Raw genomic sequence first — 16,631 nt, 5'->3', positions numbered from 1 at the left:
TCGCACTTCACGGATGACGGGTATGATATTATTGTATATCGCATCAGAAAACAAAGTGGGTTGACTTTGATACACTCTGTTCATACGTCACAGTTTCAATCCATTTATTCTTTTTCACTTTTTTGTTGTTTGGCTACTGGCGTTTGATAGCGCAACAGCCGCCTATCATATACTGTAAACATTCCAGGTGTTTAAGTAGCAATCTTGACAATAGTTATCATAAAACGGGGCTCAAAGCCATAATTGATTCGCACGTATACATTTGGTGTATGATGTGTTTATAGTACATCTTAGTTTTAAAATGTATTTTTGTACTTTCGTTATAATGTACATGAGATAGAGCTGTCAATCATGACAGAGTATTTTGTGACTTCATTTTACGTGTAAACAATGCATGTACATATACACGTGGCTATATACATGAATGTAGTCATGTAATAATCATCGTTTACATATCTGTTTAACTGTGCTGTATCAATCAACTTCGTGTCCCGTTGTTTCTCAGAGTTCAAACTGTGTGGTTTGTATGGTGAAATTTTGTGCATGATCACGCAGTACAAGTTTATCAACAATAATATTGTGTTTTAATGCTGGAAGTGAATGACCGAAGAATCAAAATGAAATGTTGTAATTATTAATTTGCGTCAATTAGAAGTGTACAAGTTATCTTTATAATACACAAGTGTATTGCCTCGGTTACTATAGTACGTGATCACATATGCCTATACACGTCAGTCACAGGATTGGAAGTTCTTTTGTGCAGCACTCTTTTATCATCTGATCATAGTTTTACACACATTAGGCTCACACACACACACACACACACACGCACTCACTATCTCTCAACCCTTCCCCCCTCTCTCTCCCTCTCTTTCTCTTCCATTCTCTCTTTCTTTATGTATCTAGTCTCTCCACCTCTTTCCTATAGAATACTCGTACATAACTCTCTCGTGCATCTCATATGCTAATACTCACAAATAATTATACAATATGCATATTGTTTGAAGATGTATTTCGCTGTGTTCGAATTGATCCGTGAAGTCGGTGTTAATAGAACACATCTGACTTTGAGCATACCTCATGTTCAAAAACTTCTCTTCGAAATTATTTTTGGTATTAGCTATCACGCTTGATTATATACAACAGCGGACAGCAGCACGGTCTTGTTGACACTCACAACACGCATCTGTGAATGACACAGAAATGTTTGAATTAAAGTTCAATTAATTATGCTCTGTTGTTTGTTAATTCATTTTGCAGCTATCGTTGCTTCACCAAATGGTATTTCCCTTTGGTGCTCATTCAGTATAAGTGCCCCCTCTCCAGAACATAACTGGTTATCATAAGCAAGATTGGACTCCCTGCAGTGTTTTTGTGCAATTCTAATTCATGTTCAAGTTGACATATCAAAATGAACCTAAAAGAAATGTTTGAAATTTATTCACAATCGGAAATGTTATAACAAAGCCATGGAATTCAAAGTTCTGCATTTTTCCGGGTTTTTTTTTCTTCTAAATCCAACAAGCATTGATCACAACCACATAATTATGCAAATTAGAATACGTCATGACTTCATCGCCTCACAATTAACTCTCTGACTTTGGTGTATATAAAGACACAATTCAAGCATTTATCAAAATCGGGTTTTGGTTTTTGTCTCAAGCAACTAAACGTTTGTTTTGTTTTTTGTTTTTTTCATTGTTGGGTTATACGGCACAGCTATATTGGTGGGAAAGATTCAAATACTTACCTTGCATGATGTCATGTCAACATGAACAAATAGGCCTAGATTTGTGTGGAGGTTGATGGAAAACTAATCAGGTAATGACGTCATCACTTCATCCAATTTGCATATTTGATTGATATTGATACCAGTGTTTCGTAAAAAGATGTACAACTAATGCAATCACTGTTTTATTTATGTCCGGTTCTAATCAGGTTTATTGGTTCGATTTAGCTTTCTCTTCTACAGCCAGCTTTAACGTATTACAGCGGGAAATGCACTTAACATGAATTATATACGATTATATCTTACAGGGAAGGATAACTTTGTAAACGTGGTCATGTCCGGCCGCAAAAAAAAAAAAAAAAAAAGTGTTTTATCTTGTATCGCCATGTCTGCGTGTTTGTTGGAAGAATAGACAAGAGGTGAGGATGGCCCACTTAGATATCCTTAATTTTATTTTAAAGAGGTTGAATAATTTGCCCCCCCCCCCCACACCACCAAAAAAATCAACATATAAACCACAGTGACACTAATGAAGTCTTAAAAGCTGATAAAGACTAAGTTAAAACAAAGAAGAAGAGACATATCAAAACATGATTTTTTTTTCTGTTGGCTATATACGGAAATAACCCCCCCCCCCAAAAAAAAGAAAACGCACACACAGACACACGCATATGTATATATATATATATATATATATATATATATATATATATATGTAACGGAATTATGAAAATACGCATGATCTCAATAGAATACACCTCTCATTCCTTGCAATCATTTCACATTTTACACATAAGATAACAATTGCAATGTGATGCTCAAGTGCAGTTTTTTCGATTTTCTTACATCTTTTGAATCCTTGCAAGTTTTTGATGAATATAGTCGTCCACTGTGACGAAGTGCTTGCTCTATAAATTCATTTAAGTCATATGATACTGTTTTGCGTTAAAAAAAAAGAGATATCAGGATATTTGTATTCAGTTTCACTTTGTCCGAACAATAATAAACGAGATTTCAGAGGAAAATCTGTGAGTGTTCTTTTCTCTGGAGCAAAGGATTTTAAAACAATTGAAAGAGAGAAGAAGAGAGAGAGAACTGATAGAGAAAGACGGAGGAAGAGGGAGAAAGAGAGAAATTAGCGGATGTGTTTGTGTGTGCGTTCATTACAATGGCATAAACAGACATATAGTATCACATATACAAAGTGTGTGTGTGTGTGTGTGTGTGTGTGTGTGTGTGTGGATGGATATGGATGGTGGTGTGTTTAAGGGAGTGAATTTGTTGTGTATCTGTGTCTTGATTGAATGCATGTTTTTATTACAACAAATTCATTCATTTCATTTTATTTCATTTCCAACAAAAACATAAAGTGCAATATGACATTGGTTAACAACTCGCTTTTTACAATAATACAAAACATAGTTTAAGGAAATGCATAGGCCAACTGTAACTAAGTCTTATCAAGGAAAAACGGAAATGGAGCGAGCTGCTAAAAAGCAGTCCCCTCATAAGCAGTAAATAATAGTGATGGGCAAACGAAACGATAAGACAAATGCGTTCGCTCACCTATGTTATATACCAGTATTTTTTTTTTTCGTATAACATGACATTTTCCTAGGGCAATAATGACCCAGGGGCGTCGATCGGGGGGTTGATATGCCCCCCGATGTGAACATTTTTCTCTCTTTATTGATTGAAAATTGTCCAAATGTTTCACCCAAAGTGTGCACATCGTTGAATTTCAGTTTTGAAAATGAAAATGACACCAGCGCGGGAGGATGATATCCCCTCCCACACCCTCCCCCTCTTTCATATAGTGTTTAGTACTCTCTTCAGATAGACATGATATAATTCAAATTATCAAAATGCCAATTTCCCATAGGCCTAAGTGGCATTTGAAGAACCTCACATTTTCGATGCTTTTCATATCTTTCAAGAAATTTATAGAGGATTGTCCTTAAGTGTCAGATCTATTCACGATCCGTGTATAGTGAGTACAAAAAAAAAGGCCTTTTTAAGCAATCAAAAAGCTTGTACGATAATTGCCCCTCCTATATAGTGATAACTAATGAATGCAAAGTGGTTAGACCCACGCTTTAACAAAAGATTCAAGAACGCTATAAAAGAGCAGTTGATAGGAGTGTAATGAAAATCCAATGTACTCACGTCATCTGAACGCGGGATCAATCACAAAACCCTCATGATTTCATAAATAAAAAAAAGTCAAGTGTATATCTTTCATTATTCAGTCATCCATTCTAAAAAGGGCCTGAAAAGATTATATTCTTGACGTTGTTTTTCTTTTCTTTTTGTATCATAATGTTTGGGGATTTTTGTTTTGTTTTTGCTTTTTTGTCTTTTTAGAGAGAGGAAGATCGATTGAGTTATTCATCTACGTGAGTAGTTATATACGATAATGAAAACTCGAGCAAAGTGAATCAATCACGCACAGATCTAGCACGCAGGGCATCATTTTCCCAAGCTACACAAATGACATCGTTCAGGTCCATCAAAGAAATATGATAATGGTTTCGATTCGCATCAAGCTTGCATGCATCCCATCACTCTGCCGGTGGCATGTTGAGTGTCCGTGTCCACGAAACACTTTGTTTAAGGAGGGGGGGGGGGGAATGGGGGAGGGGGGACCTGCAGGCCGGCCAAAGGCTGTGGACACTGTGGAGTGGAAACCAAGAAAGAACTTTATTTAACCCGCCCCATACTAAATTCTGAAATCCCCATAGACTTAATACACAGGCCACCAGGTTCCCGTATGGAGCAGGTTAATAGCTTTTGTTTTTTAATCGCAGTTTTCGTTTCTTTTATTCTATAAGCTATTGCTGTAATAACGTGTTGTTCTTTCATTTACTTTTTTCTCTTTTTTCCAAAGACAAGGGAGGTCTTCCGAGACCTTTGGCAGCCTACATAGTTTTTATGGTGCACAAATCTCTACCCGAGAGCTCAGTGATGTGAGGATCGATGTTGATGGGTTTACGGTTCCATTGGTAGGCCTATTATTCCTCCCACAATTATCATTTTGTTTGGAGAGTAATTGTAATCAGGATTTAAAAACAACAACAAAACAACAACAGCCATCATCACCACTACCACTAGCAGTTGTCAAGGGTGAAATCGGCGCTATAATTATGTAATAGGCCTAGTTTATACATTAGACATTTCCCAAGCTGAAATGTTGAGCTGAAATGTTGAGTGGACATTACATGATACAGGTACAAAAAAAAAAATATACGTTGGCGTGTATATATATATATATATATATATATATATATATATATATATGCTTTGAAGCACAACATTTGATTCACCTTCGTGTTAGATACTGCACATCTGTTATCACTATACCCAGTCGAAACATGTCGCAAAAAACATTGTTTTTGTTTTTGCTTTTAATTTTTGATTTAGCAAGCTAAATGAAGATGCTTCATAAAATAGCCAGAGTTAATTCCAGGGAACACAAGGACATGAAAAAAAGAAAGAAAATATAACATCGGTAGGTCTACATAAGGAGACTATTTGTATTATGATGGGCGCTGTGCAGTACTCGTGAATCATTGGTAAAATATATGTTTTTATTTCCGATGTGGATGTCGAAAATATGTATGATAGCTCCATGTGTTTTCCTTGATTTAGAGGAATTTTTATGGCATTGCAATGTATTTTACCCTTCGGGCTACGATTTTGCAGGTTTTTCCTAAAGAAACAATTCTAGCAATGATAATAGTGAATTCTCTACGCCTGCCTTGTTCATTACCGTACTTTATCTTTCTTTTTTTTCTTCTTTTTTTTTCTTTTTTTTTTTTTACTCACGGCCACCATACACCCGATCGTGTATATTTCCCACAATGCACTTCCCTCCCAAACTTCCTTTGCAATAAGACTCTCCGTGACTAGGGTATGAGAGAAATGAAAATATGCTGTAAATCACTTAAAATCGTGGTTTAAAAGTAGGGATCACGAAAGCTAAGATCCAAAAACAGTAAATCTGAAACAATATACAACTATTTAGGTACTTACGACAAACTGTAAATTGTGCACAATGTCATTTTTTCCTATGAGAATGTTATGCGTATACACCGGTTGATACCTAGTATCTTTGATGCCGCTGTGCTGTAACCTAAGTGTGTGGACGTACGTGCGTGCTCTCATTCATCAGCATCGAAATCACTAAAAGATGTCAGTCGATGAAGTCTCTGCATATAATAAAAGACCTTCTACATTACAGTCACTCACAGTTACATTTCCAAAGAGTAGTAGTCCTCGTCCAAGATTAATGGTTTTAAGCTACATAGACCTATAGTTCAATGTTTTAATTTGCTTTAAATTTAACTGCGTACCCCGTCGCTTGATCGCTTGATCTGCAAGTGCAAGTCAAGTGCTGCTCGCTTGTGTATGACTGAATAATACTAACGCAACGTTAGATCTACACGTGTAACGGTTAGTGTTGGAACTCTAACGTCACAACTAGGCTAGTACGGTATGGAAACAACCACACGCTGTAACTTTTAGGGCCAAATCTATGTATTGTCAAGGAGCTTTGCGTGTATGAAACCTGCTCTGTGACATGTAAGCGTAGCCATTTCGTCACACTTATCGACATGCAAATCGCAATGACTAAGTTAGACTCTAGCCTATAGGCCTATTTAAAGGTCTACGACTACGTTAGAACTATGTTTAATCCTAGTTCATTCACAAGCGATTGAAATGACCTCATTTATCATTCCTTATAATACTTTACTTAGACAGCTTTATTTTCCGGCAATGCCTCCCCCCTGGCTTCACCCTCCCTCCCATCATTCTCATTGACCACATCGACCTTGTTTGTATTTTTTGATAAGATGGATTTAAAGTTACCTGTACACTAGACAGAAAGATCCGTCTGTCCGTAGGACTCTTTTATACTTTGCCATTAACGCTGTCCACCGTAGACAGACGGAACTTGTATCAGTACCCATTGCTGTGTGGATGTTCTTAACCACTGTCTTTATGGAAAATTGGGTGAGGTACCTCACCCTTCTCGATTGCGTCTAATTCATGGCCCTCGGTCGGCAAATTTAAGCTTGTATAATGAAATTAGCTTTTTAAGAATACATTAAACTCACCAGATTAATGAATAATCCAACATTTTAGTAGAATTTACAACGTAAAACACAGCCTGTCGCGTCGTGACATTCAAACTGCAGAAACATACACTATGAATATATTAGCCAATCACATGCGAGGTAGTTTCTACGTGTTTGTTTTACTAAAACAAGTACCATAGTTATGGGTAAACTCGGCCTAGCGGGTAAAGTCGGCCGCCGGAGCGCACAGTACAATTTTATGTACTGTGCGCGCTGGCGGCCGACTTTACCCGCTAGGCCGAGTTTACCCATAACTACGGTACCTCGCATGTGATTGGGTTACAGATTCAAAATGGCGACTTACTGCTTGCGAACGGCGATGTTGCGATATCGATAAAATTTCTGCGTTATAACCGAGTTTATGTGAGTATTTCGATTGCACAATGTGAGAAATTTATCCCAAATATTGTTGCATAATGTGTCATGTCATGTCAAACTTGTTTGAATGTAAAAAAGCTGTCTGAAATTTGGTTTATCGTAACGTTTGATCTGTGCGCGACTGCTCCACACAGGAGCCGCAATCATTGACTTCGGTCTGTATATGGAGGGGATCCATGAAGCCAGACGTAGTCTCCGCGGAACATTCCCCGACGGACAGATACAGACCGATCTTTCGGTCAACCCGTACACCTGACTTGGGAACTTGCGATTAAATTAGCATTATTTTATTAGAGGATCAGTTGTATTCAGACATTAATACTACAGAGACTAGTATTATTAGTAAATTAGGGGTCTATGTCAAACTCCGGCTGCTACATTTGTAGCAAGCGCAGCCCTCTGTCCCTGCACACCATGTATGACAGAAACGTGCCTTTTAATAAAGAGCGTGAACAGTGCCAAAAGTACATAGACCCTAGGTGTAAAAGTATGCACAGGGTAATGGTAGTGCTATCATCAAGATGCTTGGATTATGGGCGACTTGCTTAAATAGTAATAACTCTTAGGGTCAGTGATCTATAAATCATAAATGATTGATTTCAAATCCATATCTAAATCATAAATGATTGATTTCAAATCCATCTTCTCAAACCAAACTGATATTGATGAGAATAGATTCTAGATTGAAAACCATCGTAAGAATATTTAATATCAACTAGAAATTGTAGAATGGAATGTAAGGAAAATGAAGCTATTTGTTCGTGATGGCAGTGTGTGAGTCTGTGAATCTAGGCTGCTGTACATTTCGTATTGATGTGGTTGTAACCAGGTATTCTAAAACACACTCTCTTGTAGCTGTAACTAGATCTGGAGTCTAGTAGTATTATTCATGTATCCAGCCACTTGAATGTTAGTCTTAGGCCATGGATGCAACCACGTGATGCAACTGTGAATGAATGGTAAAAGTACATGTGTGTGGGTGTATACTATAAATAGCCTACATGTCGTGTGACATCTGTATACACTACCATTCACACAGCTCTTCTGTGTAAATTACCATTACCTGCCTCTTCTCTGGCTTTTTGAACTTCTAGATCTAATCATACAACCAAGGAGGTGTTACATGTAGATAAGGAGAGACAACTCCTGCTCTCCTTTGAACTTGAAGTCATGCGCGGCACTGCCGAGAAGTTATGTGCTTAACTACAGGTGGAAATCACGTGCTTTGACAAAAGAGAGCATCAATAATCGGAACTAGCGCTCTCACATCTAGAAATACTAGCCCCTACTGCATTTCGCTCTCTCTCTTTCAGTGTGTTGGCATCAGTGAATTGTGTACCTTGAATTGGAGCAGCGAATCAAAATGCGATGAAAAACTGACAATTTTAACAGCAAATAGTTTAAAAGCACGCTGGTGCTCGCTTTAGCGGAGTACTTTATTTGAAAGATCAAAATATCCCACATTAAAGGATAGAAAACTAACATGCGGAAATTTGCGCATTATAGAAAAATATTAGGTTTTTAAGATGGCCTAATTTTCACTTCATTTCAATTTGCGCATTATGAAGAAACTAGAAATAACATGTTTATAATTTTGAATTCTTTCCTAAACTACTCTTAATCAATTCGAGTATTTCATTTAAAATTTTACGGGGAAATAAAGCTTGTAATTCAACGAAAGACGAAATGCGTTCTTCGTCTCCGAACTTCGCCTTGCAACTAGAGCGGTGCAGAGCATGACTCTAAAGTGTATGGTGGAATGCTAGATATCCCATTGTAACGCTTTGAACCAAAACATGTTTTTCCATGAATTACGAAGAGTTGTCTCTCCTTTTCTAACACCTACCTGATACAACTTAAAACTTAGCTCTTTGATTTTGCTAGTGAGTCAGATGTGCACAAATTTCACACATGAACTTGCTCTACTGTGGACAGGAAATGATGTGGCATGCAGAGTATTGAAAAGCTTTATCCATGTTTTGAAAGTCAGTTGTTCAGTCTACAACTCAGTTTTCAGGTAATGTACTAAAATTGTCCTGTCTATTTTTCTCTCCTTCTACCTCAGAAACAGCCATGGGGAAGTTCATGAAGTCGGGCCGTGTGGTCCTCGTCCTCTCCGGGCGCTATGCTGGACGCAAGGCAGTCATTGTAAAAGTGAGTACACCCCCATATGGCAGCATTTGTACATTCCCCATGGAAGATGTGTATAAACTGAAGAACTTGTTTCCACCATCAAAGTGAGAAAAGTGGCCATGTGAGTGATAATGGGTGAAAATCATTTTCTGAGTGATCTCAGGGCAGTACTAAATTACTATATTTTCTCTCACCTTCCCAAATAGAATCTTGGTCTGTTTGGAAGATGCTCCATTCATGTGCTTATAACAGGCGAATGACCCTTTAGTTTACTTGCTAAGTAATGAATTTAGATTGTCCTTGGCATGCAGGCAAGTGGTACATAGCACCATGGATAAAAAATAAGATGCACAAAGTGTGCATTACAAAACCACACACTTTTACATATGGTCAGCAGGCATCAGTGCTGATGAAGTATTAAAGCATGTAAACATTGCTTACCAGCAAATGGGCAATGAGAGTTTTTCTTTTGCTGACTGTATGCATTGCCATGCGTAATGGATGAAGCTTTTTTGCTCAGTGCTACATATGTAAAGGATAAATCATTGCTATCCTCTAGAGTGTCTCGAGTTTCCATATTTATTTATTTTTTCATAAAAGTATGTAGAGCTGTTTTATACAATTTTGTTGGATTCTAGTTTAACATTGCTTACCGTACAGCTGTATAGCTGTTAGAATGCGTTTGTGTTGGCACTAATTATGGCATACTTTTGCCCTTTGTCAAGTCTGATGTAAGTGGTCGATGATTATGCAGCTGAAAGGTTTTTTTTTTTGGTGACAATTTTCTTCCCTTGTGGCAGAATCACGATGACGGCAGCTCCGACAGGCCGTACAGCCATGCCCTGGTGGCTGGCATCGACCGCTACCCACGCAAAGTGACCAAGGGTATGAGCAAGAAGAAGGTCAAGAGGAGGTCACGCATCAAGACCTTCATCAAGCTGTTCAACTACAACCATCTCATGCCGACCAGGTAATCAGTCTTTGTAAAATGTGAGGAAGAGAAGAACACTAGAGTTCGTCCCATGGTTTCTCAATTCTGCACACTCCTTGATATAAACATGGATTGCGGCAAGTAGTGGTACTTGGCAGACGAAAACCAACATTATCCGGCCAGTTTGCAACAGTTTCCAAAGCTGAAAGCTAGTTCTGTATTAAAAGGAAGTATACTTTGCAGTGGGTTCTTTATACAGAGTTGAGTGATCTTCAGTCACAAAATGAACAACTTGTTAAAATATTGCCTTCTTTAACACAGGTAGGTTGTTTGCATACGGTTTTGTAATACTGGTAGTTGTAAGGTGGGAAATTGCTTCTGCTTCTTCTTTAGGGTAATTCTTATTTCTCAGTCAAATTCAGTTACAAAGTTCTGTAAATCATGCTTTGTGAAATTATACTTGTAAAAATATGTGACATGTTTTGGCTTGTTTGTTTGTTTGTTTGTTTGTTTTTTTTTTGGGGGGGGGATTGTCTGTATCACGGGCAAGTTAGATGAACAGGGATGCCAGTTTTCCGGCAATAGCCGGAATTCTGGCTTTTTCATAATTATTTTGGTGTCCAATTTCCGGCTTCGTGATATTATTTCCGTCTGTGTGGGAAAGCCGGAAAACCCGAGAAAGAAACAAAGAAAGAAACAGAAAGAAAGAAAGAAAAACGAAAAAATATGATCATCTAAACTTACGGGACATTCACTTTCACGATTTCCGTAGTATGTTTCGCATATACTTGGGCATGAGAATATCACAAAACGACTGTCATGCAAAACTAGCGCGATGTTGCTGCTGCTAGCTGGGACATGCAACACGTGCGATGATAGCGATCGAACAGTGTGTGGTGTTTCTATGCGATGTACGGTGCGGTCGCGGTGCATGAATCATACTGCGCTCTCGCTATAGCTACAGCGCTGAGACGGTGTGGTGAGTCGATTGAGTCAGCTGAACGAAGCAAAACTACGGATTTTACGGCACCAGGACTTCTTTATTTTTGCTACAAATTCTTTTTTTTCTAAAATACGACCACATTACAGTGGAAACTCGATATAACGAGATGGTCGGGACCGAGTCATTTTCCTCGTTATAGCCGATATCTCGTTATATCAGTAGGCATAAAAGAAGGCATAAAATAAAGACATTAATTTGCACATGTGGGACTACCCATCATATTTCAATCAATACTGATAACTTGATATTGTGTGTGAGGGAATTACTCACCTTTATGGGTAAGAAGATGTTTTTCGCCAAGGAAATCCAATATCAAGAATGTGTTTCTTATTAATTGTAGATGTTTGAATTTGTAAATTTATATAGCTTGCGATAGTATCAAGATCGTCTGTGGATTGGTCACATACATGTATGTGGTTATCGTATGGGTGTGTGTTGTGTGGAAAGCTTGAATATGGTCTGCACAATGCTGTGTGTGTATGTGACACATTCTGTATGTACATTATGACTGCGTGTGTGTGAAGACGGGGAATTCCCTAAGTAGAAGGCCAGTCACAGCATCAGATTGCCTCACACCTGCTAAACGTCATGATGATGTCATGTATACATATGGCCGTCCCACCACATTTTCTGCATGTATCAGTGTGCGTGCACACACACACTTCACACGTACAACATGCAGTGCTAGCTGGAGTGCACTGAAGAAAATGATTGTGTGTACAAGACAGTTTTTGGCGCATCAAGCTTTACAATCTCGGAAGATGATAGCACAGGCGAAGTAAAGCTTTACCGAAGGCATTTTGCTTTACCTCGCTATAGCAGGTTTGATTTACTATGTTTTTCTTTGTTTGGAAGTCACAAAATTTATCTCGTTATAGCAGTTATTTCGTTATAGCCGATCTCACTATAAGAGTAGCATTTTACATAGACTTGTGTGGAAGGAAATTTGGGACCGAGAAAATTTCCTCGTTATAACCGATATCTCGTTATAGCAGTGTTCGTTATACCGAGTTTCCCCTGTATTGTCTGGAAAGCGTTATACCAGCACGTGCGATCGCGATCGAACAACGTGTGGTGTTTCTAGGCGATGTACTATATGTGCGGTGCATGGATCATGCTGCGCTCTCGCTATAGCTACAGCGCTGAGAGAGTATGGTGAGTCGATCGAGTCAGCTGAACGAAGCAAAACTGCGGAGTTTACGGCACTAGGACTTCTTTATTTTTGCTACAAACTCATTTTTCTGGATTAGATTTGAGGGAAGAAGAGCCCTTAGAAATGCTCAGATTGCACCAGAGAGCATCTAAGAACCCCAGAGCTTCCAGGGCCCTTGAACGGGCCCTGGACCCCGGCCAAAGGGACTTCGCACTCGTGATGTGCGCTTCGCTTACATCAATTTCGTTCACAAAAAAAAAAAATTCCGGCCCAAGAGAATTTGCCACTGGCATCCCTGAGATGAAGCAGACTGGGGGTCTGCAGAGGCCGTGACTGAATACTCTCCTGCAGGTTGTAGAGAAAATGATGTCTGTGAACATAGCATCATCACATGGCATCGCTGAGTGAGATGTATGCAGGGATGCCAACCTTGTAAACAGCATTGCAGCCTTCTGAGAGCTGAAAAGCCATATTTTTGGGTGGAAAAACAGTATTTGATACCTTTCCTGCAGACGATGTGTGCAGTGTAGTAAAAAAAATTTGGAAAACCAGTATTTGCCAAAAAAGGTGCAGTATTTTTGGCAAAATAGAAGTACAAAATACTTCAAAATGATAGCAGTTGATATCTCTGTGTATGCCACTGGAAGTTTGAAATTGGACATGCAGTGATGTTGTACAAGTGAACCTTGTTATAAAAAGGACTAGAAAACCATAACAATTATTATAAAGCAAGATATTTTTGCTCCTTGAAATTTTCGTAAATTGTCACTGGCATTCAATACATATAGTGTAGACAAGAACTTTTGCGCGTAGTTTATTCTTGTAATCTTGGCTCTCGCAAAATTAGCAAAATTGAAATGCACATGAACATTCCTCATTTTACAGTACCTTGTAATGTGGGGTCGCTTACTAAATGAGGATGCCGAAAACGGAGAAAAATTACAGTAGGGACCTGCAGAATCGCCTTCTGACCTCTTGATAACAAAGTTCAGCTGTACTGACAGACAGTACTAAGAACTTTGTGCCTTTAACATGTCGGTGACAGTGCTCTTGCTTCTTTATGTACATTGTATGTGGTGTTGTGAGTCACTGATTTTCTGATCCATTGCTCGGCCAGGTACTCTGTTGATGTGGTCATTGACAAGCAGGTGGTCAACAAGGAATCTTTCAAGGATCCCACCCTCAAGCGCAAGGCAAAGAGGGAAGTCAAGACCAAGTTCATCGAGAGGTAAAACTTTATCAGATGTTTGTTTCTGTGTCTCTTTCTTTCCAAATAAATTGTGAGTGCTGGAATAATCTTGCAGAAAATATCAACAGAATTCAAACTTGGATCAATAGGAGGAATATTGTGATGATATTAAAGTCAGCTAGTATTGAAATGGGCACCTTAACACAAACACAGGCATTGACACATGCAGAGAAAGAATAATTGGCAATGTTGGTATGCTGTCACATGCATGTGAAGTTGCTTAAACTGTAACAGTCATGACGCAGTGCACTCCCATTATAACCAACACAGTTACAGTTGTATAACAAAATTCTTAGTACATGTATGTACAACAAAGTAAAAGTTCAGCTCCTAGAGTTATCATCCATTGTATCTTTATATATTTTACTGTTTTGCTATAACAAAATTTTGATTAAAAAAAAAAAAACTGCGGCAGTTCCTGAGAATTTTGCAGTTGCAATGTATGCTCGTCTTTAACTCAATTCAGCACTTATTGCATGATTATTTCTCTCTGTCGTTTCTCCCGGCACTCCTTGTCAAGACTGAATAATTCAGTTTGATATGAATTGAGAATGTGCTGTTTGATATGAATGATTCAGGCATGACATGCTGCACAGGGGAAACTGTGTGTAGCGAGAAGATCAGTAACGAAAAAAATTCTCTCAAATGCATCACTGTAAAAGTGGTTTCTTTCACGTACAGATACTTTCGCAATTTCCATCAGTGCAGACTTTTTCGCATGTGTTTAAATTCGCAGTCGGCAAAATCTATGAATCACAGTTGGCAAAAACGTTTATTTTGCAGATGAAAACCCAAACTATAATCCAATTATTCTTTTATTTATTAAATAGAAATTAAAATTAAATGCAGGCTTACCTGAAATCCAGTCTCTTGAGTACTTTATAACATGCTTGTACCTACATTGCGCGGTATCGCTGTGTGTGTGTTGACCATCAATACACTCAATGCACGGAATCTTTGTGTGTGCATGTGAGCAGTAGCGTTGTAACAAGCAACGAGTTCAAAACATTTCCTTGCGTGGTTATTTCGCGTGACTTCTCAAAAAATTTTCGCGTGATGTTAAATTCGCGGTTCAACCTCAAAGCGCGAAAAGCGCGAAAATAAAACCACCGTGAAAGAAACCACTTTTACAGTAAACAAACCATACACGATACCAGGTGAGTCATTGTGCTGTAATGATGAAATCGTTTATGTTGCTCACAACAAAATTTTGTTTCATTCAGATCTTGTGCTGCCCCCCCCCCTTAATCTCTTGAACTGTAATCCGTATGTCATCATTGCAATAGAACTCTCATACGCACAGTCACATTCACAATATGAGATCAACTCTTCTATAGATTTGAAGAAAAAAAAACACAACAAAAGGCATGAAAAAATAAGACTTTTCCCTGTACTACAAAGGCTTGCTTTTTAGTGCTAACATGCTTGGAGTTTTCTAACTTTTTACTACGGATGTAATTGCTGTCTCATCACATAGTTTCATATTTTGATATGTACTGTATTTGTTTTCTGTCTGTTTGTTCTGTGTGTGTAACATTTATGCAGGTACAAGACTGGCAAGAACAAGTGGTTTTTCCAGAAGCTGAGGTTCTAAGAACTGGACCAGTGACTGCCCCCATTCTTACCCCCAGAGAGACTCTGTACATTTGTGAAGGACTAGTGATCGCACCCACACATCCCAAAAACATGCGTTTTACCATGGCCTGCAATAAAAAGTGAAATCTGGTACTGATATTACCAACCCAAATTCAGGTGTTCCTGTGTTGCTTTGTACCGGGGTGCAGTGTTATTTCCTGGGAGTGGACAGTGTGGAATGTTGATTTGAGATGTCTGAAAGGTCAAATTGTGACCATTAGTGTTCTCATCTTGTCTTACATTGGTGCAGTAGACCTAACCCGACCCCCCCCCCCCCCCCGAAGAAAATAATTACAAAAAAAAAAAAAGATTATTGTGTCCTGTTGGAGAAGAAGATACCTCAAAGAAGTTACATGTATTTATCTTCCTTAATTTGTAGAGCCTTAATATCTATAGATTCATTGGTGTCTTATGATAAATGGATATAAGTGCATATGCAATGTACTTGAATAAATTGTTTAAAAAAGCTCTGTTTCTGGCCCCATGCACACAAAACCTGCAACTTGAATATTTGAGGTGTTCTTATGTTTCAGAAATTAGATGAGTAAAAGCACAAAGTTAAGTTCCAGGATTGGGTTTTCTTTTAACTTCTAAGAAAATGTCTTCCAATAGTGAATGTCATAAAGAGTAATTACAAAAAAATAGAAAAAAAAAGAAGAAAGAGGAACGAAAAACAAAGCCCAAGTGATACAACCACTACACTGTAATGCCTGAACTAAGTACGTACACCATTGCTGGAACAATATCTGTGGTGTGCGAAATTGTTTTTAAGGTGACAACTAGATGGTACTCCAGACAATGTGTTATACATTGTATCTGCATATAGGGATTGATCAGTCCTGGCTGCAGGTGATGACAGTTTTAACCACTCGTGGTTTTGACAGCTTGGAAGTACATTGTATGTACAGTATATGAACTGTAGAAGATGTGAATGGATGTTTGGTGGTGTGAGTCTTGCCTCCTGGATGAAAGAGAGCGAAGGGAGAGGGAACTCAGAGAGAGAAAAGAGGGGAAATAAGTACACTGTACACCTGTACTGTAAAAATGGATATTTTCGCACAAGTAATTTTTTTGCATTCTGCAGAGTGAGATGAATTTCGCATGTTTGTAATTCGGCAGAATCAAGATATTACATAGTGGTGATGTATAGCAGGTAAAAATACTTGCATCCTTTTATTTTCGCGCTACCTTTGTCGCACGACTTGGTGGCGGAATCAAAACATTACATAGTGGTGATATATAGCAGGCAAAAATATTTGCATGCTTTTATTTTCACGCTACC

At 38.4% G+C, this 16,631-nt stretch overlaps 1 protein-coding gene across 1 annotated transcript; it reads left to right on the top strand.

Annotated features, from left to right (window-relative positions):
- Positions 1 to 5,624: 5,624 nt before the first annotated feature.
- Positions 5,625 to 15,453, top strand: LOC139729528 (large ribosomal subunit protein eL27-like). The gene is made up of 5 exons (XM_071640453.1): positions 5,625 to 5,639; positions 9,311 to 9,399; positions 10,179 to 10,348; positions 13,583 to 13,693; positions 15,260 to 15,453. Exons 2-5 carry the CDS (start codon positions 9,319 to 9,321, stop codon positions 15,306 to 15,308), a joined length of 411 nt encoding a protein of 136 aa, XP_071496554.1. The 5' UTR covers positions 5,625 to 5,639; positions 9,311 to 9,318; the 3' UTR covers positions 15,309 to 15,453.
- Positions 15,454 to 16,631: the final 1,178 nt, after the last annotated feature.

This window comes from Diadema antillarum, unplaced genomic scaffold (genome assembly GCF_040938485.1).
Source record: "Diadema antillarum isolate AM-2024a unplaced genomic scaffold, OU_Dant_1.0 seq00000244_RagTag, whole genome shotgun sequence".
Lineage (NCBI taxonomy): Eukaryota > Metazoa > Echinodermata > Echinoidea > Diadematoida > Diadematidae > Diadema > Diadema antillarum.
Note: the sequence above shows the minus strand (reverse complement) of the source record. Positions and strands in the feature narration are given on the sequence as shown.